The sequence below is a fragment of the Podarcis bocagei genome (genome assembly GCF_964188305.1).
Source record: "Podarcis bocagei genome assembly, chromosome: 7".
In the NCBI taxonomy this organism is placed as follows: domain Eukaryota; kingdom Metazoa; phylum Chordata; class Lepidosauria; order Squamata; family Lacertidae; genus Podarcis; species Podarcis bocagei.
Window position 1 is genome coordinate 27622660 of NC_138132.1, and position 24010 is coordinate 27646669.

General features: G+C 46.4%; 1 protein-coding gene across 1 annotated transcript in view; it reads right to left on the reverse strand.

Moving 5' to 3' along the window:
• Positions 1-1233: 1233 nt before the first annotated feature.
• RPS6KA1 (ribosomal protein S6 kinase A1) overlaps positions 1234-24010 on the reverse strand; it is a 93075-nt gene continuing 70298 nt past the window's right edge. The window contains 16 exon segments of the mRNA XM_081202746.1: positions 1234-2333; positions 3687-3824; positions 5656-5773; positions 9738-9814; positions 11092-11253; positions 11541-11699; positions 12369-12458; positions 12935-13060; positions 13680-13807; positions 14642-14744; positions 15563-15627; positions 16675-16763; positions 17597-17667; positions 19595-19737; positions 19899-19936; positions 20344-20450. Of these exon segments, the coding sequence (XP_081058872.1) occupies positions 2211-2333; positions 3687-3824; positions 5656-5773; positions 9738-9814; positions 11092-11253; positions 11541-11699; positions 12369-12458; positions 12935-13060; positions 13680-13807; positions 14642-14744; positions 15563-15627; positions 16675-16763; positions 17597-17667; positions 19595-19737; positions 19899-19936; positions 20344-20450 (1737 nt within the window). The 3' untranslated portion in view covers positions 1234-2210.

The window sequence follows — 24010 nt, forward strand, 5'->3', positions numbered from 1 at the left end:
CTGCACAGGCCATCTTCAAAGCACAAACTCAAGTCTGGAAGCTCCTAGACACTGCATTGTTTTATTATTTAGATGAGCTCACCAGTCTGTTCTATGGGGAGTTAATCAGGGACAAGAGTGGGGTCCTCCTAATACTGTTATTTACGAGGCCAAGAAAAGATGCAAGGCACAGCAGCATGTTATATATTAGCCCCAGAGGTGAAGAGAAAGCAACAAATGGAAGCATTCAATTCTTATTTGACCAAAAAGCTCTCCTGGCCACCAGTTTGTTCAAGGTGCTGGTTCTTCCCTTGAAAGCTTCAAGTCAAGATAAGGAACCTTTTCCAGCCCAGGGATCACATGACAGTTGTCAGTGTGGCCAGAGGCAATGGCGGCTGGGGAAAATAGATGAGATTCTTACCGGTGTATAGGCAGCTATATTCCAGCTATGCAGAAGTCAAAGGTTTCTACACACACACACACACACACACACACACACACACACACACACCATTTCTGTCCAAGCAGAATTCAAGGACACATTCCAGCCAGGCAAAAGCAACTGAGGAGGGTGAGGAGCAGGCCCAGTGAGGGGCTACAGCTTGGGGAAGAGTTTAGAGATCTGGAAAGGGAGGGCAGTTTTTGGCCTCTGGGATTGAGGTTCCCCATTCCTGCTCTAAAAGGTTTGCACCCAGGATAATAAAGACTATCTCCTCCCATATGAACCTTCTTCCTCTTAAAGATGTGGGGATAGGGGTTCACATTTCTATTGGTTTTGGAGGCATGAGTATTTGGAACATGGGAGAGGGTCTTCACCTATATTGTGGAACTGATGTGAGAAGTGAACCAGGTGGGAAAAAGCACAACCAAGCACAGGGAGGCAAGGTATGGGACGGTTCAAGCTCTCCTGTTCTGTGCAGCCCTTTTAATCAAAGTGAATGGAATAGCCACCCATGGCAACCTGCTCCATGTTTAGTTTAGACTAAACTGCAAGAGATCTTTGAAACATTCTCCAAGAAATTCTAGGTAGGAACATCAACATGAACACACTACCCTCTCAGGCATTCTCTAACACATTATGATTACTGGAGATTGACAGTATGCAAACCATGCACAGGAACAATAAACTGGGATTACAAGAATATTACCAATAAGGAATAAACTAGTTCGTCTTCACACTAGGTGAAATGTAGAAGAAACCCTACAGCACAACAAGGATGGACAGGGGAGTATGACGTCAACCAGTAAAAAAACTTCAACTGCATGGTATGCTTTATTTGAAAATTCGGACAGAAACCCTGAGTTACCAGCCACAGAATCAGTTAAATAATAAAAAAGAAGCTGATTTTTTGCACTTTGCATCATGAGGCTCTGGATTGTGCTATTTGATAGAGAATTTTTAAAAACCAAAGACAACCCCCCACCTAAAAAATGATATTTTCACAGTGGGAAAAGTTTTCTTACAAGCCCATTGCACGTTCAAAAGCTAGATATAATCCGGCAGAGGTCTAGGAGTCAACTGGATTCAAGGATATAGAAAAAGGAGTAATCCCAGAACCCTGCAAGTGGGAGAGTGTCCATGACATTGTGATGTCCAAATGGGGAGGGGGGGGACAGAAGAAGAGAGGAAAGTTTGAAATCTTCTTTGATAGCAGCCATGTGGCCTGGAGGATAGGAAGCATGAAGTTCAAGAAGCTCATGCACACAATAACTCATAGATTATGTAAAAGAGAGAGAGTCTGCACAAACAGAGGGGATCCTAAGAACAAACAAGCCACCCCATTAGAGTGACCTTGGCGAGAGGGGAGGAGCGAATGCTGTTCCATCTGTACCAGGTTTGCGTTGCAGGGGCATCAACTTGGCCAAGGTGCCTTTTTCTGCAAGTGGAAGAGATTGCCTGTGTCACTAGCATCACGCCACGGACTGCTGCAAGTTCAAATTCTGTCATTCACCTATATAGATCCCTTTACAAATAGTCTCTCTGTACACTTAAAACAAACAAACAAAAAAAGAAATCCACAGGGATAGCAAGAGCTAGTCTTCCTGAAGGCACTTGGCCCTGATGTGCATTTGAGGAAGTGCTTCAAAGTGGACTTCTAGCTGGGGTGATATTTTCCGGCTCCTTTCCAGAGCAGCTTGTGCAGAGTAAGGAAGCAGCACTGGCTATGCGTGTATGTGTGTGTGTGTGTGTGTGTGAGAGAGAGAGAGAGAGAGAGCCCAACATTCCCATGTCACAGTGTGGTAGACGGGAGCTTCTTGACTCGCCTCTGAGCCAAGAAGGAAAACTCGATGGGTTTCAGCTGGGGTCCTGGCTTTGAGTTATTCAGTGCGGAGTACGTGGCAGCCATAGCGCCCTAGGAGAGAAGAGCCACAGATGTTTGCTTAAGTGACACACACAGAGGAACCCTTCCCAATACCTCACCAGGAGCCTGAAACAAAGCCAAGCCAGTGCTACTTCGGTAAAGTATGAATGCGCCCAATATGCTTGCAGACACATGCACTGTACCAGGTAGGCTTCCTTGGCAGCTGGAATTAGCTGCAGTCTCCATGTTGAACATACATTTGAAGCAAGCCCATGCAATGTGTGAAACAGCCTCCCGCAAAGGGGTTGCTGTTGTTGCTTCTGAGAGAGTAGTCCACAGTGCCTGTTCTTGTGAACGAGCTCCTTGGAGTGGTGCAACCTACCACCCATATGCACGATTCCTTGCTCTGCCTGGCTGGCTGCTTCTACCAGGAGAGACTGGCTATGCTAATTACAATGTATTCCCCTTGTACTGTACCCCAGTGTGTTTCCACACCCAGTTCTAGGTGCTGGGATTTGACTTATAAAGCAGGGACAGTGGACCTGTGGTTCTCCCAATCTCATTGGGACCTACAACTTGCATCAGTTTTGGCCACTGGCTATGTTGCCTGGGGCTGATGGGAGTTGTGGTTCAACATCATGTGAAGGGCACCACATTGGCTAACCTTCACTTAAATGGTCTGGGTCAGGAATGTCTCAGGGAACATCGCCTCCCATGTGATTTTGCATTCCTTCTTCCCCAAATTTTGAAATCTGCCAGGGAGTCCCATCCCTTAGTGTATCTACTAGGAGCAGGACCTGCTCACAGTTACCATAACAATGTGGACTGACTTCCTCTTTTTATTTCCTGAGGATTTGGAGAGAATTGAGAGCTGCTCAATAGAAATATTAGTGCCTGTTGCCATTCCTATTTATGATGCTGCTTTTAATGTAGCATATTTTCAAGGCTTTTTCATGTCTAGCAGCTTTTTGGCTCTACTGGTTACCTCTATTCCTCAGCTGACATCTAGCAGCCGCCATTCCAACAGCCTGCAGCAGACAAAGACGGAAGCTGAGAGAGCAGCTCCATTTGGCTCATCCTTTTCCTGTTTCCATTCCAGCTGGTCATTAAGAACTAATATGTACCTACAGGAATTGGTGCCTCAGTTTGCGTGGTTTCCTTTTCCCTCCTCACCTTCGTTCCTTTTGTGACATGTCTTTTAGATTGTAGGGACTGCTTTGTTTTTATTGATATTATATAAGCAGCTGTGGGAACATTTTCAGCTAAAGAGCAGATAAACACCCTTCCAATATTTTAAATGAATAAATAAATATCAATATGACCAACGTGTTATATGTAAGGTGACAATGCAGGAAGCGCACAAATCCCTCTCCCTCTCCCACCACCTCCCATCCAGATTTGTACCTTTACAAGCTGTACATCCTGGTGATTTAACTGGCTCTGGGGCAACTTGTCCTTCTGGGTTATCCACAAGTGCTGGAGGACTTGCTTGGCTGTCAGGCGCTGATGAGGATCAACGTGGAGCATCTTCGATACCAGGTCCTGCAACAAGCATTCAGAGAATATAGCTGCTGTATGCATTTTTCACCTGGGGGACCTATAAATTCACAGATTTTTGACTGGCTGATTAGGCCCGCACTGCTATTTCTCAAGATCCTGGCTATATTTATTTGACGCCTGTTCCCAGAATCTGTCTTTGGTTGTCTTATAGAAGAAAGCGTACCCTTGATAGCCAGGTGTAGACCTCTGTCTTCTACAGAGAGTAAACTTTGTTTCTTGTGCATCTGACGACTTTTAAAAGTACTTACGGACGCCCCGCCCCCAATCTTTCTCTTTCCTCCTACCCTTCTTATTGTAATAGCTCTTTTATTTAATCTACACTCCTATACCATTCCAAGTACCCACTGGTGGCAAGAGGACTGCATAGATTACTATCAATCCATAGGGGAAATTTCTGCATTCCAAAAAAGGCTGATAACAAGATACCAGTCCATTGTAGGAATAGGTAAGACAGAACTTCCTGAAGTGTGTGTGTTGTTTTGATTCAAGACCCCAGCTGGTTAACAGCCCAGCAACATTTTTGAGGGTGGACACAGATGACACCTGCCCTAGGACTTCTTAACTTCCTGCCCCCATTGATATTGCCTTTGCTGTATTGATTTCAGTGCCTGCAACAAAAAAGCCCCTTCTCTGTTTAGGCAAGCCTATCTTGACATGTAATCTTATTTTATTATATGTATTTTAAAATAATGGCTGATTTTACGTATATTTTCATAAATTTCAAGTGAACTTGCTTTTAACCTTTGATTTTGTGAGCTTTTCTTAATAAACATTAAGCAGTTTTGGGTGATTAGGTGGTTTATAAATCCTGTTGATTAAACAAATAATTTTAAAAGCCAAATAATGTCACCCTTTTTCATACCTTTAGAATCTAGTGCTGACTAGATTCCAGGCACCATCTCGCTTCACCCTTCAACGCCCTGGATGTTCAATTATTCTGGGGCATCATGAAGGAAAAAATGTCTCCCGCCCCACAATGAAACATGGCAGTCACCAGGCCCAATATTTGGGGAAATACCAGAAGTCTAAATTTCTCTTATATGACACACTGAACATGTAGAAAATTCTTGCCATTACCATGGATGTTGGTGGGGTTATTCATGCTCCAAGCCAAATTATAATAATTGAGGGATAGTCAACTAAGTTCTACTCAAGACTCATTGAAATGAATGAACATAAGTTAGCCATGTCTATCAACTTCAGTGGGTCTGCTCCAAGTAAGACTAGCATGGAATACCACATCCTAAGGTCTGGGCAATGAGGTCAAGAAACTCTGCAACCAGGATTGAACATCCAATGCCATTTTGGCAGACCTGCCCATTTTATGTAAAAGCACTCAGTATCAACATCTCACACACATCTCTGCCCATTTAAGATCCACATGTTTTATTCTGAAGGGCAGGGAGAAAAAGATGGAGCAGAAGATGTAGGAACAAGGTCAGGATGTGTTATAAGATGGGGGCAAGAGAAGCAAAAGCCACAGACAGCATTCAGGGAACAGGCACCACAGCCTTGCAAACATTGCCTGGAAACCTTCCTAACCACAGAGTTTGAAACTAGAAAACAAAGGTGAGCAAGGAGATGTTCTCAGGAATCCAAGTGTTGCTCCACACAAAAATTCTGCAGAGAACTGAAAGGGACCAATAGCTCTCCAGATATCATGCTAATGACAAGAGCAAGGTGCAGGGGTCACTTCTCTGCAGGTCAGGAATTCCTTCCTTTGGAGTCCAGGGATATAGCAAGCCCCTGCCCCAAGCCAGAAGAAGGATGGCAACACCCAAACTCCACTTTGAACACTGGCACTCAGTCTTACCTTGGCTGCGTCCGAAACTGTGTCCCAATTCCCCCCTTTGAGGGAGAACTTTCCCCCACCTATTCGCATGAGGATCTCCTCAGGGGTGTCGCCAGGCCCATTTGCAAATGGGGTGTACCTGCAAGAGAGGAAAAATAGTATTTTTATTTTAAAAACTGCAATACTATGGTAGCAGATGGGAAGGAGGGGTGGTAAGCCTGGAACAGTGGGAGGAAGGAGGTAAGGTTGGAGATGGGGGTGGGGGGGTGGAACTAGCTAGGGACAAAGAAGAGGTGCTAAACTCCTAGCAGAGACTTCAGCGGATATAAAGCTCTTCTGCACAAGTTGCTTTTTTGCAAAGAAAGGGGGTAAAAAAATGCCTCCATTAAAGCTGGGATTCTCAGGAGAGACAGATAGACAGACACAGTCTCCACACTAGAAGATGTCATAAATCATTATAATTATGACCATGCAATAACTCAAGAGTGCCTTATTATAAGCTGAATTATATGCTCTAGTCTGTCAATGATTGGCTGGGTGTAGAAGATTTTGCCGCAGGGCAAAGGGTTGGCCAGACCAACCTTCAGGTTCATTATTGCTCTACAATCGTTAATAATATGTTCACATCAGTTTTTAAATGTACAATTTGTAGTAGTAGTAGTAACAACAACAACAACACTATACTCACAGCAGTTTTTCTAAAGTTTAGAATCCCTGTTTAGATGTATTGAAAAAGAATGGGTGGCACCATATAAAACTGCTTTAAGAGGTACCCACCAGCTGGAAACAAAGAATAATCTTTTAATGGGGGTGCCTCAAAAACAGTTCCAGGTAGGCCCAGTTCTGTGCCAGGTGATGGGAGAAGTGAAGCGAAAGCTGAGTGGAAGTGTACATGCTTGGAATGCAGAAGGTCCCAGTTCAGTTTCTGATTCTTTGCCAGAAACCCTGAAGACCTACATGGCCAGTCAATACCGAGCTAGTTTGGCCAATACTCCCACCTGGTATAAGGCACTTTCCTATGATCCTATGCAGTTCAACCTATTTATTATGTTACTAAGCAACCCCTTACTGCACTGGTGGTGGGGCACTCATGGAAGCTCATGAGATCTCACCAGAACCCAGAAGCTGCTGCTGCTGGTGTTTCTCTGCTGCTGGAGGCAGGTGATCTGTTGTGGGGTGGGGGGTTAGATCTGCCACCCCCATGCATCTTGCCATAGAAACAGATTGCTTCATATTGCCTCATTAAAAGGATGGCACACTGGGGATCTCCACTGAGCACTGCCCAATCTCCACAGCTGCATCCAGTTGCAGCTATTGAGCCATTATCTCATTTCCTCCAGTGAACCCTGGATAAAAGGGTCTACACGATTTGGGATTTCTCACCCCCACCCCATGTAGTATATCGCTGCCCCCAGCCCCATGCTCTTTGCCTCTTCCCAAAATCATTGGGATTCCCATCAGGCCCTACATTCTTCCTTCAACCACTGGGGCTCCTGAGAAACACCAGAAGAGAAGGACACTTTGTGGATTCAAGGAAAACGCTGACACCTAGTGGTTAAGACCAGTTCTGGGACACCCAAGCTAAGGGTGTGGCACACCTTCCATTACAAGAGAATATTATTCCACAGCAATCTTGGGGACCGCTTGGCTATCATCGGAAGGCACCTGATGTAGCAGCCTCACTAGGGCTAAACAGATCAGAGTGGTAGTGCCTTGAGCCCTATCTACGTCACCAAGTCCCTCTGAAGGGAGGCAGGATACAGTCGTTGACATGCATCTGGTTGTAAGGTTAGGGCCAGTCAATGACATTTCACTGCCTCAGGTGGAACAGCAAATGACATTCTCTTCCCCCACCCCAGTCAAGGTACCCAACTCTGATCAAGTTGTATGGCACCTGAAGCAGAAAATCTCACATGCTCCTCCCTCCTGGGTGGTAAAAATGCAACAATAAATTAAATAACTAAACAGTTTGCTGCCATTTCATGACACCTGATGGGGGGAGGGGACACCTCACTCTGCAAAAAGGCAGTTTGTTGCTGGAAGTGAAAAAAAGATGGAGTCCCCACACCCCAGTTCCATGCCCAAAAGCTGACCAGACTGGTGAATGATTCTAAGTGCAACACAGGTGACAAAGATAGCAACCCAAATATCCACATTTGAAGGCAGCAGGCTGCCAGGTGGACCAGGATGAATGGTGTGTGTGTGCCACTACTGTCTACACTCCACATCCCATACCCAGCCTCTGTTCCACAAGGCAGCTGCCTCTCTCCACCTAATGTCTTACTCTGTAGGCTGGTCCTACTCTGACGACTGGCATGTGCTCAGTGTAGTAGTCCATGCTATTTGCTGGAGATCCAGGACAGTTAATAGGCACCCATCTAGAAACAATAAGAAACCTGGGGCTGCAATGTTTAATGGATCGATTTGATTAGAAACTCTTTAATCATCTGAAAATGTGCATCTGATTAAAACTAAGTAGCATCTTTTTAAAAAATCATTCATACAAACGCTCATAAAAACTGCAGATGGCAAGCACCACCCTAAAACAGGCATTTTATCTTCTTATAGAGGACAGAATGACTCTTATTAAGATGATGTCAGCTACACACGTGTGTATTCATGTAAAAATGAAGAGTATATGCTTCTTGCTTTGGAAATACTGTTTTTACATAAACCTTTAATGCTTAGCCACTGACTCCCCTGCCACTTTCCCCAGGGTAACCCTTTCAACCTTCCTCCTTCCACCCAATGCAACTGCAAATCCCCTTTTTCACTTACCCAGCACTATTATGAAGGTGCTCCTCTCTCTTATTTTACCTCCATTTTTCACCTTCAGCCCCATTCCCACGCCTCCTCCTGTTGTTTCCCCCAGCCCTTCCAAGGAACCCGGTGTAATCCTTGCTCCCCACCACCACTTTCACCAGCCATCTCTGTTATCACATTGATCTCTCTCCCCACTTTCCCTCACATACAAACACAGACTAATATTTGCCTCCCCCAGTCTCCTTCAAGAACCCCCCTTTAACCCTCCCTGCCCCTTCCAGCACCCCTATATCGGCTATCAACCCTCCTCCTGGACCTACCTTCTTCCCTCCTTGCCATATTCCCCCAAATGCTCCCATAGCTTGAAACGCCCCCTTCAACCCCAGGCACTGCCACCTGCCCTCTCCCCAATTCCTCCTCCTCCTCCTCCTCAGCTTTCTTCCCCCCATCATTAGAGTCCTACAATTCTTTCTCACATACACCTTCACTCCTCCCCCCATATTCCCCCTCAGTCCTCCAAATACCACATTGAGCCCCATGCCAGTTCCACCTGTCTCAGCCTCTGCCCAGGCCTTATTTTGCCGCCACCCCACAGTCATTCCCCACCACAGACATGGCTCCCTCCTTTTCCCTCCTCCTTCCTGTGCCTCCCCTTCTCCTCCTTCCTGACCTCCACCACCATGGGGATGCTGTCCTTGCTCTGCCAGGGAGCTTCTCTAAACAGATGGGATCCCAGCATGGCTGCTTGCTCAGGCTGCCTACTCTTCTCGGTCCTCCACCTTCCGTCGTGGTGCCTGGCTGTCTCCCACCTGCTTCTCCCTGCCCTGATATTAACCTGCCCCCACTTGCTTCTTGCTTCTCTTCCCCTGTCAACAGGCTGTTTTCGCAGGGCAACCTCACCCTGCCCTGCCCCTAGAACCTTGGTAAACAGCCAATGAAAACATTGTGATGATGGACTAGTGCAAATATTATGTAGAAATGTGTGTGCATGTGCGCACATGTGCATGTGTGTGGTGTAAAAAATAATAATCATACAATTAAGCAATTAAATTTTTGCAGGGAGCTAGCATGGTGTAATGCTTAAGAGTGATGGGCTAGAAATAGGAAGGACTCAAATCTCTTGCTCAGCCATTAGGTCCACTGGGTGATCATGGGCCACTCATTCGCTTCTAGCTCAACCGACCTCACAGGGGTGTTGTGAAGGTAAAAGGCAGAGAGAGGACAACCATGTATGCCCCCGCCCCCTTCAGCTCCTTGGTGGAAGGGTGGGATAAAACTGGAATAAATAAATAGGGCTGAAAACCTACTGTTAAGCAAGCACAATGGGTGCTGGCACCTACCCTGCCAACATTGTGTAGAGGAGGATCCCTAAGCTCCAGATATCACAGGCTTCATCATATCCTTGTCGCTTCAATACCTAAATGAGATAAGGACCAAGAAAAATGAGAGAGAACATCAGGTCACATCCATACCACACATTTAAAGCACTATTATACTACTTAGTATGCTGGTAGCTGTCGCTTATTAAGGATGCTGAGAGTTCTTAGGAGAACCTTTACAAAGCCACACTTCCAGCGTCATTAACAAGCTACAGTTCCCAGGATTCTTGGGAGAAAGCCAAGTGGTACAGGAGTGCTTTATCTCCCCAATAAGAATGAGAATGAATGCAATAAGAAGTGGGGACAACTTGAGCTGGTAGCCTCTTCCCTGTTCCTTTGGCTCTAAAAAGAAAGTAGTGAAGAGAAGAACACGAGTGGATTTTATCTGTTTTTAGGCCTGTAGCATCATGAACTAAAAAGACATTGCGTCAAACACACAAAAGCCAAAACTCACGAGATGTTTAGGGACATGTGTGTATGGTGTCTCACAGCTGAGTCTCGGAACACATTTTGCCATACGGCATAGATGGATCTGAGAAACCCAATTTTGCCTGTCAAAAGTTTAAAAAAAGCTATGGCAAAGCCAACAATTGGCCACCATAACTGCTGTATAAAGAACAAGAAGGTTTTTTTTCTGGAATAGTAGAGAGATAATCAATTATTTGCTGACGGGTGGAGATTAATACTCTGCATATTAGCTTTCTGTGTTTGCTTTAACAGCCCAATGGATTAGACAAAATTTCACTGAACAACATGGGGTCCAGTGTGCTGGAGACAACTGGTGCTAAATTGTACCTCAGTACTGTTTGCATTTTTTGTGATGGCCAATGTTTTTAGCAGATAAATTTGACTGCCTGCCTGATGCATCTGCCAAGCAGAGCATACAACCACCAGGGGTCTATTAATCTACTGAATATAATTCTGTCATATTATAATCTGCAGCACAGACATCTTGATATCATCTAGTTTGTTCTAGGCCTAAGATGATTTGGTGAAACTGGATGTTTACTGGAAAGGCAATTCTGGTCTGTGTTGAGCAATCAAGTTGTGTGTGAACCTGTTTAGCAACAGTTAGGCCAAGCAGGGAAGGGACACCTAGCAGGTCAAAATGGAAGTGTCCACGTCAATCAATGTAAATGTCATATATGTACAATAGCTAGCAAGAGGCACCATCAGTACAAGGACACATTCCAGCTAGGCACAGTGGAAATCTGCTTGTTTGCACCTATATGCTGAAATGCTTGAGAACAGTAGAATGAGTGTATTTTGAAGACTATGGCAGCAATAGATGCAGCGAGGCTCATGAACTACTCACCTCTGGAGCCACAAAATTGGCAGTATAGCAAGGGGTCATGAGAAGCCCATTGTCTGCCCTCAGCTGCTTGGCGAAGCCGAAGTCACAAATGCGAATAGACTCTGGGTTGCCAGATTCATCTACATAGAGGATGTTGCTAGGTTTCAAGTCTCTGTGGACCACCTGTGAAGGCAACAGTGGAAACCACAGGTTATTCCCTCTGGTCATGGCTGCCTTCCAATTTACAAACAATAGCTATGTATTCACTTATGCCTTGGTTTTTCTGTTCAAACACACTCTAAGTTTCATCCTTCTGACACCAGACAAATACCTTAAAATCTACCAGGCGATTTAAAGCCCTAATTGGTTATGTTGCTTCTCCCCCGTTGACACACTTGCTTCTTTGCAACTGGATGAGACAAGGAGAAATCTCTGCAGCATTGGCAGGCTTCTCCATATCTCCAACTTACGCCTTGCGAGTGAAGATATTCCACAGTCTTGCAGATCGTGTGCAGGACAGAGCTGGCCTCCCTTTCAGAGAAGCACTTCTGCTTGAGGATCCGATCCAGCAGCTCCCCTCCTCTCATTAAGTCCGTCACCAGGTAAACATGCTTGCCATCGTCATACACCTATCAGATGGACACGTTTTCAAGAAGTTACTATTTAACTACACTCCTGAAACCTTTTATAAGCATAGAGAGTGGAATTTATGACCAAGTTATCCTGCTTCGCATAGAGTCCATTAAAAGGTAGGAAACTGCACAGGGCAAAGTGTGTCCTGCACACATTTGCTCCACAATGCACACAAAATTTAGTAACAGGGACAAAATTTGGCTTTGTGGTGGGCTTGGGCGTTGTGATGCCCAGTCCATGAACCTAGAGAAACTGCTGCACCTGATCCAGCAAAGCACAGCTGGAAAAAAGACAGCCTGCATGAGGGCACAGTGACTAGTCTCTCAGAGAAAGTGCCTGTTTCATGCTTGTTCCCAGGCATCCGCAAACACATTGCCATTGCAAGGGCAAGTTCTGTGCTGCAACAAAGGAGATTCAAAGCTATAATGGAGTGAGACATCAGAATTCACTTGCACATGGCTATGTAGAGACTATGAAACTTGCAAGGCTATTGCTTTGCAAAAGGTCGGTTGCGTATCCAAACTGGATGGCACAGAGGGAGAGGAAGGACACAAATTTACATGTTTTTAGGGAAGAACTACAATTTTAGTTCCTGAGACACATGCAACCCACCAGCAAGCAAGGCCCTGAGCTTCCAATCAACCCTGTTCTATTATTACACTCACATCCTTCAGGGTGATGATATTTGGGTGCTGTCCATACCGTAGGAGTATCTCAATCTCCTCTGAGGGATCCTGCTTACTCTTGTCAATCACCTGCAAGAAGGTACCTCACTTATTGCAAAGCCACATCAATTTAGCATTTATATCACATGAGTGTTCAAAACACTTTGCACACATTGGCTCAGTAATTGTTCCAACAGTCCTCTAGCATTATCCCCATACTGCAGACTGAGGCTGAAGACATAAGACAGAGAAAGAGAGGCCAGCAGCAGCACAAATGCCCGAAGCCACCTGGCAAATCCATGGTGGTACTGAGATTTGAAATCTGAGTTCACTTAACTACTAGGCTGCACCAACTCAGGTCCAATGTCTTGCTGTGCAAAGAGAAGGTTGGGACTCTGGAGTCTGATGCCACAAGGCTTAGGATTTAAGTGCTGGATGCCAGCCTTGGTTCCTCCTCTCCGCTAAAAAAAGCATCTGCAAATAAAAATCCCCTTCAACGATGACATGAGATTTTTTAATAAAAAGGTACAGCTTTTCACGAGCAGGTTGACGAGAGAGGCTCTGACCTTGACAGCGTACTCTGTTCCCGTTGCCTTGTGAATGCAGCGCTTGCACACCGAGTAGGAACCTACGCCAATGGCCTCCTTCACCATGTAGCCGTCACTAAACTGGTGGTTCTTACCATGCAGTTGCTGGAAGTCAGATTGAGTACAAAGAGAAGAGGAGGGGGAGAATTTAGGCTGCTTCAGTGGGCCAAGCTTCCTATGCTGACAGAGGCACACAAAGGGCTTCGGTCTCTTTAATTTTTTTACTTCAAAAAGAGGCTGTAGGCTCTGGTTGTGCGGAGGACCCAGACTGGGCCTCCAGGTGAGGTTTTTTTGGGGGGGAGGTTTAACCTTTGCTCTCCAGAATGATTTCCCCTAACATCCTTCCCCAAAACTGCTACTTTCCTCTGAAAGTCCCTGGTTCAATAGGGCTGGGAAAAGAGCCTGCCTGGATTCCTGGAGAGCCCCTGCCAGTCAGTGTGGACAGTACTAAGCTAGATGGATGGTGACTCCGTGTAAGGCAGTTCTGAAGAGATCATTTGCGTCTGCCGAAAACTGCCTCTAGGCTGTGTAATGTCTAGATTATCTTTTGAAATGCATGCCATTTTGTAATGTTATTTGCTTTGGAAATGGGGCGTGGGAGAGACCCAAGGCTATAGTTTTGGGAAGGCAGCTTCAATTAAGCCCAGCTCTACTTCAACACGCTGCAGGCCCACCCCACCAGCTCTCACGATGCTGGTCTGCGACCCTCCCCACCTCTTCTTACCTGTACCATAGAATGCAAAGGCACTGGTGGGGATTTGGCCTTCTCATCCTCATTCAACCCAGTGGCCACAAAGCTGAACCCTCGGAAGAGCTGATGGGCCCCTGCGCTAGGCGGAATCCCAGGGGAGTCTGGAAAAGGGGAGGGAGGGAGGAAAGAAGAAAATACATTGTACTGAAACAGCAGCTTGTTGGCAGGTGGCTGTTTTATGCCCCCTCCGAACAATCAAGGCGGCCCCAAGGTAAGGACCATCAACCGAGAGCAATCCGGGGACAATAAAGTTTTCCTTGATTCCACCCGCCATATTGGAACAGAAACAAATGAGAAAGGCATTTCACATGGTTCCACTTTTGCTAGGCTGTAGCATTTGGGGAGAGGCAGAGGAGAGAGCTAGATGACAGAATACTCCCTTTTAGATAAGGTCTCTCTGTACATCCTAGGATACTAATTTTATTAGACTTTCATTAGCACACAAGGAAGATTTTCATACTGGAAAAGCAAATGGGGAACTTCTGATTCTGTAGATGGCATGAAACATCAAGCAAAACCCATCCACCAAGCTTCCAAGGGAGAAAATATGCAAAATTCACTGCAAACATCCCAAACTGAACTTGGGCATTAATGCATGATCTTAAAACCAAATTCAGGGCTTTTTGTGTTATATTAACAAGCAGTTGTATCAAATGGTAATTCTGATGGGTCTACACTGAGTAGAGTTTAGTTGGGTATAACCCAACATGTCCAGATATCAGGGTTTAAAAGGCCAAGGATGGGGAATGTGTGGCCCTCCAGATGTTGCTGGACTACAACTCCCAACAGCCCCAGCCAGCATGGCCAGTGGACAGAGAAGATGGGAGTTGTAGTTCAGCAACATTTGGAGGGCACTGTATTTCCCATTCCCAGTTTAGGCTTAATGCAGCATCATGAGACACCTCTCTTACTGTGCCAAAGTCCAAAATACGAACCTTTTGGCGTTCGTGAGGTAAACTCTTTGTCAAAATAAAAGGTATCATCTGGTTGGCCAACGGCAGGTTTGAAAGGTGGCTTGATTTCTCGGCGAAAGAGTTTCTGCAGAGTGAAAAGGGGCAGCTGAATCCATTTCACCAAGTAAGTCATTCCAAAAACTGAGACACAGATGCAACAAAAAAGCCAAAAGGAAGAGGAGCAAAGCAAAATTCTGATTAGAGGCCTTGTGCTCCCCCAGGTGCTAACCTGACCCTGGAGCACATCACTTTGGAAAGGTGGGATCACATGATGAAATGCTCCTTCATGCAAAAACATTATCTTTATGTGAAGCAGGGGTGGGGAACCTTTTTGGCTTTGTGGGCCTAATCTTTATCCCACCCCACTGCCGGGTCAACTGTGACAGGCAGGTCGTCCTGCCCATTTGTCAATTACCTGACATCATGACGACAGCAAATGACTGACCTGTGGGGATGGGTCTTTGCCAGTGTGTTCCCTGCAGGGTATGTGCTGGCAAAGCAGTACCCAGCAGGACTGAACCCTGCCCATCAGCTGATGTCACATGGGCATAGTTGGGGGGAAATGGCATTACGAGACAACATGGACTGAAGTTGGCTGCCATTTTGTTTTCAGAGAACTGCATAGAGCAGAGTTGGGATAGCAATTGGTTGGCTTTTAAAACTGAAAGGAGACCACCACCCACAGCTGCTCTCCAGCTATCTGCATAATTTTGGGGAGCCACAGAAGTTGCTTTCAGGATCCAGAATTCTGGTTCCCTTCTCCGGAACAGCCAGTATGTCCAAACTAGCACCTATCACAGCAAATCAAAAGCCATAGCTGTACTGTTTACCAGTTACAGATGTGAATTTTAAAGAACTTGCAGGACTGAAGAGAAAAACTGAGAGGAAAAGACTGGTACTCACATTCCAGTCAATAGTGGAATAGAAAGGGTGGCGCTTTATTTCCTCAACACCATCTGAACCAGAACCTGAAACAGAAAGACACCATTTTGTTTATTATGCTGCAAACTGTCCTGTGACTTTTTGGCAAAGAGTCGTCTATAAATTTCTAAATAAAAAAAGTAAACAGAGTATCTTGGTGGCTTGACTACATGGGCATTTGATCTGATTCAATAGGGGTCTCCTGACTGTATTGCTAACGTTATCACAGCAGGAAGGGATAACCTGTGGCTGTCCAGATGTTGTTGAAGCCCAGCTCCTGCCAGAATAGTCAATGACAATGGAGTTGGTAGTCCAGCACTATCTATCTGGAGGGTCACAGGTGAGCCACCCCTGCACTGTAGCTCTCAGTTTTGAGCTAAAGCATGAAATAGGAATGGGGGAAGCATCCTGTGAGGATCTCTCTCTCTCTCTCTCTCTCTCTCTCTCTCTCTCTCTCACACACACACACACACACACACACACACACCCCTTTGATTTCCATCATACTGATGATGCCAGGGTAGCTAAGGTGCTATTTCTCTCTCTCCCCCCCCCCCCGTATATCCCTGCCTGGCAACTGTGCTCCACAGATGGAGCACTGCTGGGAGTGCTGCATGCTCCAGAGGTGCACTTTGTACTAGAAACCAGGCTTTTAGTGTTGTGGTTCCAGCCCTCTGGAATTGGCCTAGTGTCTTGCTGTTTAGGTAGATACTGAATACATTTTTGTTTAAGAAGGCATTCCCTGGTGTGTGCCCCACGCATTTTATGGAACTTTAACTGTACGACTGAAGAAACGGTTTCATTGTTTTTAGAGTCTATATCATTTGCGTTTCATTTCATTATTGTACACTGCTTCTATAGCTTCTTGCTGCCAAGCAGCTTGTAAATCTGCAAAACAAACAAACAAACAAACCCCTCTGAACCCTAATAAAGTTTTAATTTCACAGGAGGATTTAAACTTTTTGTGTCAGTGAGTTCCAGCAGCATTGTGCCATGTCGCTGAAAAAACTCAATGTGCATCTGACTACCGATCTGTGGCAGACTTTTTTGTGTCAGGGATGTGGCTGGATATAAAGCAAGTCGGGACATCTTACCTAACCTATTGGCTGGGTTCCTCTTGAAAAGGGCTCGCAGGAGACTCTGCGCTTCAGAGCTCAGAAACTGGGGCATGCCCAGCTTTGCTCTAAACAAAAGGCAAAGAATTGTGCAACCAACCATGAGTCAGAGAGAAAGAGAAGGCAGCAAACAGACTGTAGCATCTCCATCTCCCCAACACGCCACCGCCCTCTGCTGTCTTTCCTCTCACAGCACAGAGCCAAAGGATACAGTGTGCTCTGTCATTTCCACATCACAAACCTGGGCTCTTGAAATGGCAGAGGGGACACAGAACTATGCTTCCAATGCAAGGGTGGGAACCTCCAGTCCGTGGACTAAATGTGGCCCCCCACATCTCTATATTTGGCTCTCAAGTCTCTTCAGAAGCCACACACCCCACCATGGCCCTGCCCCAAATCCAGTGTTTTCCCCTTGCCTGGAATGTGCCGTTCAACTGTGACATCACCTCTTCCTTGCCTGAATGGAGAGAGGTCTATAAAGAGCTATAGAAACTGCAGGCTTTTCATGGCTGGAATTTAGCCTGTTGTACGAAAGCTAAAAGTCATACCTGAGATTCTGCCTGCTTATGCCTCTGACCCTGTTTACCACTGGCATGCAGACCCTGAAAGGTTGGCCATGAAGAAATGCAGCCCTTGGGCTAGAAAAAGGCATGTTCCAATGGCATGGCTTCCAAGCGCATACAGCAGAGATCGGCAACCGGCAGACCCTGGGTCCAAACCACCCCCTGCACTCCCTTTGGCCCACCCCATGATCCCCTCCAGGGAAGACCAAGGAACAGCCTCTGTGACACTATGCAGTAAATCATTTGGTGGTACTGGGCAAAGGAAGGCCTTCCTCGTAAAGGAGTTGCTGGCTGGGTCTTTGGCACAAAGCAAACCTTCTGCAGCCGTGTGGTCTTACTTGAGAATGAGAGTCATTGTCTCCTTCCGGTCCTTCCCCTGGAATGGCAGGGCCCCCGTCAGCATCTCAAACTGCAAAGGAGAGCAAGCAAAAGTATCACACACATGAACCAGGGGGCCCTGGGGACAACCTTCAGTGGTGCTTAATGTTACATATCCCATCATCCTTTTTCATGGGCCATGTTGGCTGGAGCTGGTGGAAGTTGTAGCCCAGCAACAGCTGAAAGGTCCCATGTTGGCTACCCCTAGACTGGAGGGTCCGAGTAGGACCAGTGTTGGGGTAGGTTTAAATCTTTGCTCAGTCATGGGCCTCCCTGGGCATAGCTGTCAAATTTTTCCTTTTCTTGTGAGGAATCCTATTTGGAATAAGGGAATTTCCCTTAAAAAAGGGGAAACGTTACCAGCTATGTCCCTGGGTAACCCTGGGCATGTCGCCATCTCTCAGCACAACCAACCTCAGTGTTGTTGCAAGCAGTATGCTCAGTTCAAAAAATAATTCCTCCTTGAGGAGAGGGATTCAGTGTTCAATAAAGAGGCTGATTCTATTGGTGCTGGCTGGCCAGAAAGAGGTGTAAGTGGTGGCAGCCACCTCTCACCTTCCTGGACAATGGCAGCAGCACCACCCACGGCTGCTCTTTCACTCTGCCAACTGAAGATGAACAAAGGATGCATTTGATAAAGTGACCTCCATGACAGCTTAGACCAGCCTTTCTCAACCAGTGGGTCCCCAGATGTTGTTGAACTACAACTCCCATCACCCCTAGCTAGCAAGGCCAGAGCTCAGGGATGATGGGAGTTGTAGTCCAACAACATCTGGGGACCCACAGGTTGAGAACCGCTGGCTTATGCCAAAGAAACCTGTTCCACAAGGCCCCCTGTGCTGTTTTCACCCCTTTAAAAAAACAACAACAAACAAAAACCTTAGCAAGGCCAGTTTTTACATTTAATTGCCACAAGATGGCAGCACTTCTTCAGCTAACTCCCACCCTCACTAGCAGCTTCCACACAGCCAAACACTGAGTTTCAAAATGCTTCCCTACAGCCTCCATTCCTGAGCTGACGGAAGAGGTCTTGGGTGTGGTATTGAGGGTCCTTAGGACGATTGTCCTACTGGACAACAAGGTCGATGCTAAGGCTATCTTCTTGGGGGCATCCACAACGCCTTTTCATGGGCCCAATATATCTGGCTAGTGGATCTGAGGTTCTCATCAAGAAGGCTGGCAATCGGGATGTGGAACATTCCTCTCCTGACTATTATTTATATATGTGTTTATAAGGCTGCTTTAAAGAGCAAAGCTCTTTCAAGGTAGCTAATATAAAATATGAAATAATATTATCAAAACACAACCCCCGAACAGTGGCAAAACTGCAGCATAAAATTAATACATAGGCCAGGGTCATTCTATGCAGCAACCTCCCTCAAGTGGGGGCCCTCCAGATGTTTCAGACCAAAGCTATGTGCTGGCTGAGACTGATAGGGGTCATAGTCCTAAACATCTGTAGGTTGCTTAAGGTTTCAATAAAGACTAGGGAGGGATTGGTCTATTTAACTTCACATGCCTGTAACATTCCTGCTGTACCAATCCCAATGGGCGTTATAAAGTGGTAGCGACAGCAGTAAATAAGCAACACTTTCCTGTCACCACTGCATCCTTGCAATGCCTGTCATGAGAACTCTTTCCAAGTGGTATGTGGCCTTCTTCAACTTAGCAAGCAAGCAGATGTCAAAAGAACCTTCAGAGGCCCGCTATGCCTTGTTCAGTAAGCACTTAGGAGCCGTCTTTCCTAGCTTGCGTCCCTTCCGATGTTGTTGGGACTACAACTCCCATCATCCTTGGCCATTGGCCGTACTGGCTGGGTCTCAATGGGAGTTACAGTCCAAAACATCTCAAAGGCACCAGGTTCGGGAAGGTAGTGTTAGCTGCCATGACAGCTTCTGTGCGGAAGGAAGGAAGGAAGGAAGGAAGGAAGGAAGGAAGGAAGGAAGAAAACACTGTACCATTAAAATCCCATACGACCACCAGTCAGCGCTCTGGGTGTGGCCTTGGCGATTCACCACTTCTGGTGCCATGTACTCCACTGTCCCACAGAAAGAGTAGGCTTTCTTCTCATGGTCAATGGCTTCCTTGCTCAGACCAAAGTCTGCAAAAGGGGTAAGAAGTTGGGGGCAGTAGGGGGGTTTGGGGGACAGAGAGATAGAGAGAGCAAAGAGTAAAATAAATGAGCTGCTTGCTTGACAAGACAGAGAAAAGCAGTTTATCATCACATTCAGGAATCAACCAACTTTTTAGGGCAGGCTGTACCTGTGAGTTTGATATGGCCTTCGTCATCCAGGAGGATACTGCAAGGAAAAGAACAGAAGGTGAAGAAACAAATACATGACATTTCATCCTGTCCTCCCCACCCTCAAAGTGCCCTTGGCAGAATGATGGTCTGCTTAGGAACAGTTGGCAGCCCCTGACGCCTGGTGTGGTGGGCTTCATCTCTGCCCAAACCAAGAATTTGGGGTCTCATTTGAAGAGGAAAAGTAGGATTCCAGGTGTCTCCACACCAGTCGCTAGAGTTTCTGAATAGCTCTCAGATTCCACCCATCACCCCCTGGACCAGAGTTGGTGGCGAGTCAGGTCAGAGTTGCAGGGTTTCTGGTGAAGTGCCTGCCAAGCTGTACATTCAGGAAAAGGGGAAGTGCATGTAAACACCGGCCTGGATCAGGGCCTCCCTGAGAGCCAGGAAGGGGTAGGGGCATACTTCTCTGGTTTAAGGTCCCGGTATACGATTCCCAAACGGTGCAAGTGGCCGAGGCCAAGTGCCAGCTCTGCAAGGTAGAATTTCACGTCTTCCTCTGTGAACATTACCTGGGAGGAACGGAGAAGTCAGCTGAGGTCAGGAAATGCAGAACTAACACAGCAGCAAAGGTCTGAGTATGCCTCATGTGTCTGTTAAGACTGTTAGGCAAGCAAGTACTATTGATATTCCATGTCAAATTCTGTAACTTATAAAGCCTTGACCCCAATACCTCAAGGGCCACCACTCTCCACATGAAGCAACCTAGACTCTGCAGTCTTCATCTGAGGCCCTTTGCCTTGTGCCACCTGAGGGACGGGTGGAGGGGTGACATGAGAACGGGCCTTCTTAGTGGTGGCTCCCCATGTATGAAATGCTTTCCCCAGGGACGCATGTCTGGCACCATCACTAACTGTAGATGCCAGGTAAAAATAGTGGGGTTGTGTTAGATCAGTTTCTTACATATATTACTTGTGTGTTTTAGGTTGTTTATCCTTGTTCTTAATGTTCAATAAAGCTTTGAGTTTCCTTTTTCTGAAAAAAGTGACTAATAAATATCAATAATAATGTTCTTTTTCTTTTTAAAGAAGAAAAAGAATTGCAAGTTTCTAGACCTCACTACTCATGTAGAGAAATGGCTAAAAAAAATGCACAGATGTCGGTAAATCTCAAGAGAGGGCAGGCCAGGTTTCAAAGAAGTAATTGTGCTAAACTATCCCAACTTATTTTTTTGGAGGGATGAGGCTATTAAGCTCTTTGAAGCAGCATTTCTGAATCTGGACAGACAGATATAATTTATTCTTGCAGCAGAATCTGGGTTCCATTCCTGCACAGCTTTTTCTTAAGCTCCAGGAGTCACTCTTAGTGTAAATGTGATGAGCACATACTGCTCTGTCAAAGATCCTTCCCCATTCCTTTCCCACTGTATTAAAAATATACTTCATTGCTTCAATTCTACAAGCAATTCTAGTAAATGCATCAATTTTAAAAGCACATTTAGAAGTTGCTAAGCAGCAGTGGGTGGGGAGGGGGGGAACAGATTTGGAATCTTTGTTTGAAGATCATCTAGTTGTTGTCCTCCTGGTGTCACATGCTTCCTTGTTCTCAGAGCAGTTTCCTGTTACCCCATCGGGGCCTCTTCTTCCCCACACTTCCTGCCAGCCATTCCCCCTCCTACTCCAAGGTAACCAATCGCTTTGCTCAAGCAGCTATGGTGTAACAGGAGATAATGTGTTACTGTTTTGCAATCCTTTTTTGCTCTGCTTGACAAAGAAGAAAAAAGGGGTGGGGGGGTGAGGCTTCTTGTCTTCTTCCAAAAGCCTGCTTCTTCAAATGCCAAAACTTACAGCATCCTTCCTCTCCCAGAAACTGGTTTTTGGAATTCCAAGCCCCTCCCCCCTTTAGTGCAGAGGAAATGGCAAATGGACCCACTGTCGTATAAGCTCTGAAGACAGTTGTCAAATCCACTGCTCTCTCCTTCCCCCTACTGCATTGCCTCCCATTGCTGACACACAGTCTCGCAATCTTCCTCCTACAGGTCTTAAAAACGTGACAGTCTGCATATTTTGAGGCAGCCTAAGTCGTCTGGAAACAGAATTGCTGTACCTTCTCCTTACTCTTCCCTCTATAGTCTCTCCACTTTGTGAGTTTGGAATCTAAATTGATCACTGCTGATCAACAGCCATGAAATCACTGCCTATCAGCTGATGAGTAATGACTTCAGGCCTGCTTTCTGCAGGGATCTCCTATGTGATCAAGTCTCCCACATGGATCATGCGGCCAGTCCACTGCATCTCTGCCTGCCCACCCCCCTACATTTAAAGCACCTCTATGCCACTTTAAACTGTCATTGCTTCCTTCCTCCAAAGAATCTTGGGAACTGTAATTTGCTGAGGGTGCTGAGAGTTGTTATGAGACCCCTCACAGCACCAATAACAAGCTACAGTTCCCAGGATTCATAGAAGTAATGACTGTCAGAGAGGTATAAGACTGCTTTAAACGTAAGGCATTGACGTGGCTTACAACACTTAAGCCCCACACCTGACCCTCTAACATTTTAGAGTCTGCAACATCCCCTGCAAGGCCTTGGGGAGATTTCACCAGCACTGCCCACATGTTTTCATAGGACTGGCAGGACTGGCTAGGCATGGCAAGCATTTGCTTACAGCAAAACTATTTTTAGAGATAGAAATAAAGTAGCAGGCTATCTGAAAAGTTCAACTCAATGCAGTCTGTAAGCAATTCTGGATCTCTGATTGCTGCCTTGAGGCAGCAAAATGTATTTTTCATCTTTTGCCATCTTGAGGGTTAGAAACTTGCAGGTTGTTTTTCCTTCAAAGATGAAAGGCAAAATGAAGGTTGCTGCATAAGAGAGTCTGCATGCTTGTGTGATGAGGTTCTCAAGCTGTGGGATATACAGTGGTACCTTGGGTTACATACGCTTCAGGTTACAGACTCTGCTAACCCAGAAATAGTACCTTGGGTTAAGAACTTTGCTTCAGGATGAGAACAGAAATCGTGCTCCGGCGGGGCGGCAGCAGCAGGAGGCCCCCATTAGCTAAAGTGGTGCTTCAGGTTAAGAACAGTTTCAGGTTAAGAACGGACCTCCAGAATGAATTAAGTACTTAACCCGAGGTACCACTGTAAGGTAAAGGTAAAGGTAAAGGTAAAGGTAAAGGTACCCCTGCCCGTACGGGCCAGTCTTGCCAGACTCTAGGGTTGTGCGCTCATCTCACTCTATAGGCCGGGAGCCAGCGCTGTCCGCAGACACTTCCGGGTCACGTGGCCAGCGTGACAAGCTGCATCTGGCGAGCCAGCGCAGCACACGGAATGCCGTTTACCTTCCCGCTGGTAAGTGGTCCCTATTTATCTACTTGCACCTGGGGATGCTTTCGAACTGCTAGGTTGGCAGGCGCTGGGACCGAATGACGGGAGCGCACCCCGCCGCGGGGATTCGAACCGCCGACCATACGATCGGCAAGTCCTAGGCGCTGAGGTTTTACCCACAGCACCACCCGCGCCCCTGAGGTACCACTGTACATGGGCTCAATTATATTTCTTCAGCATTTTACAGTTCCAAGAGAAGATCTGGCAGACTTACTGGGATCAGCATTATCCCCACTGCATAGATGGGCAACATACATCAATGACAGCAGTAGAGAGACTCATAGCCACTTGCACACTACCCTATTGAAAGCCCTATTCTGGCATTAATGCTCCTCTACGTGGGGGCAGGGAAAGGGCCGCATACTGAGACACCCCACCGCTGCCATTGCCCCCTCCCTTGTTGTCCACAAGTACAGTGCGAGCATCTGCGGAGATGGGTATTTTTGCACATGTACGGTCTCCCCTCCTGCAGATGCCAGCTTACTTCCCTGCAACATGTGGCAGAATGTATATGCCGTTCTAAAGAGGGCTGATGTTTGCTCATTACTTCAAAAAGCAGCCCATCTCCATTATATATGCATGCATTACTCCAAGGAGCTCAAAGTTGCTTTCATGGTTACCCCTAGTTTAGTCTCACAAGTACTCTCTGAGGTAGGTTAGGCTGAGAGACAGTTACTGGCCACCCACTGCGCTTCATGGCTCAGCAGGACTTAGAGCTAGGACCTTCTCAGTCCCAGTCCAACAC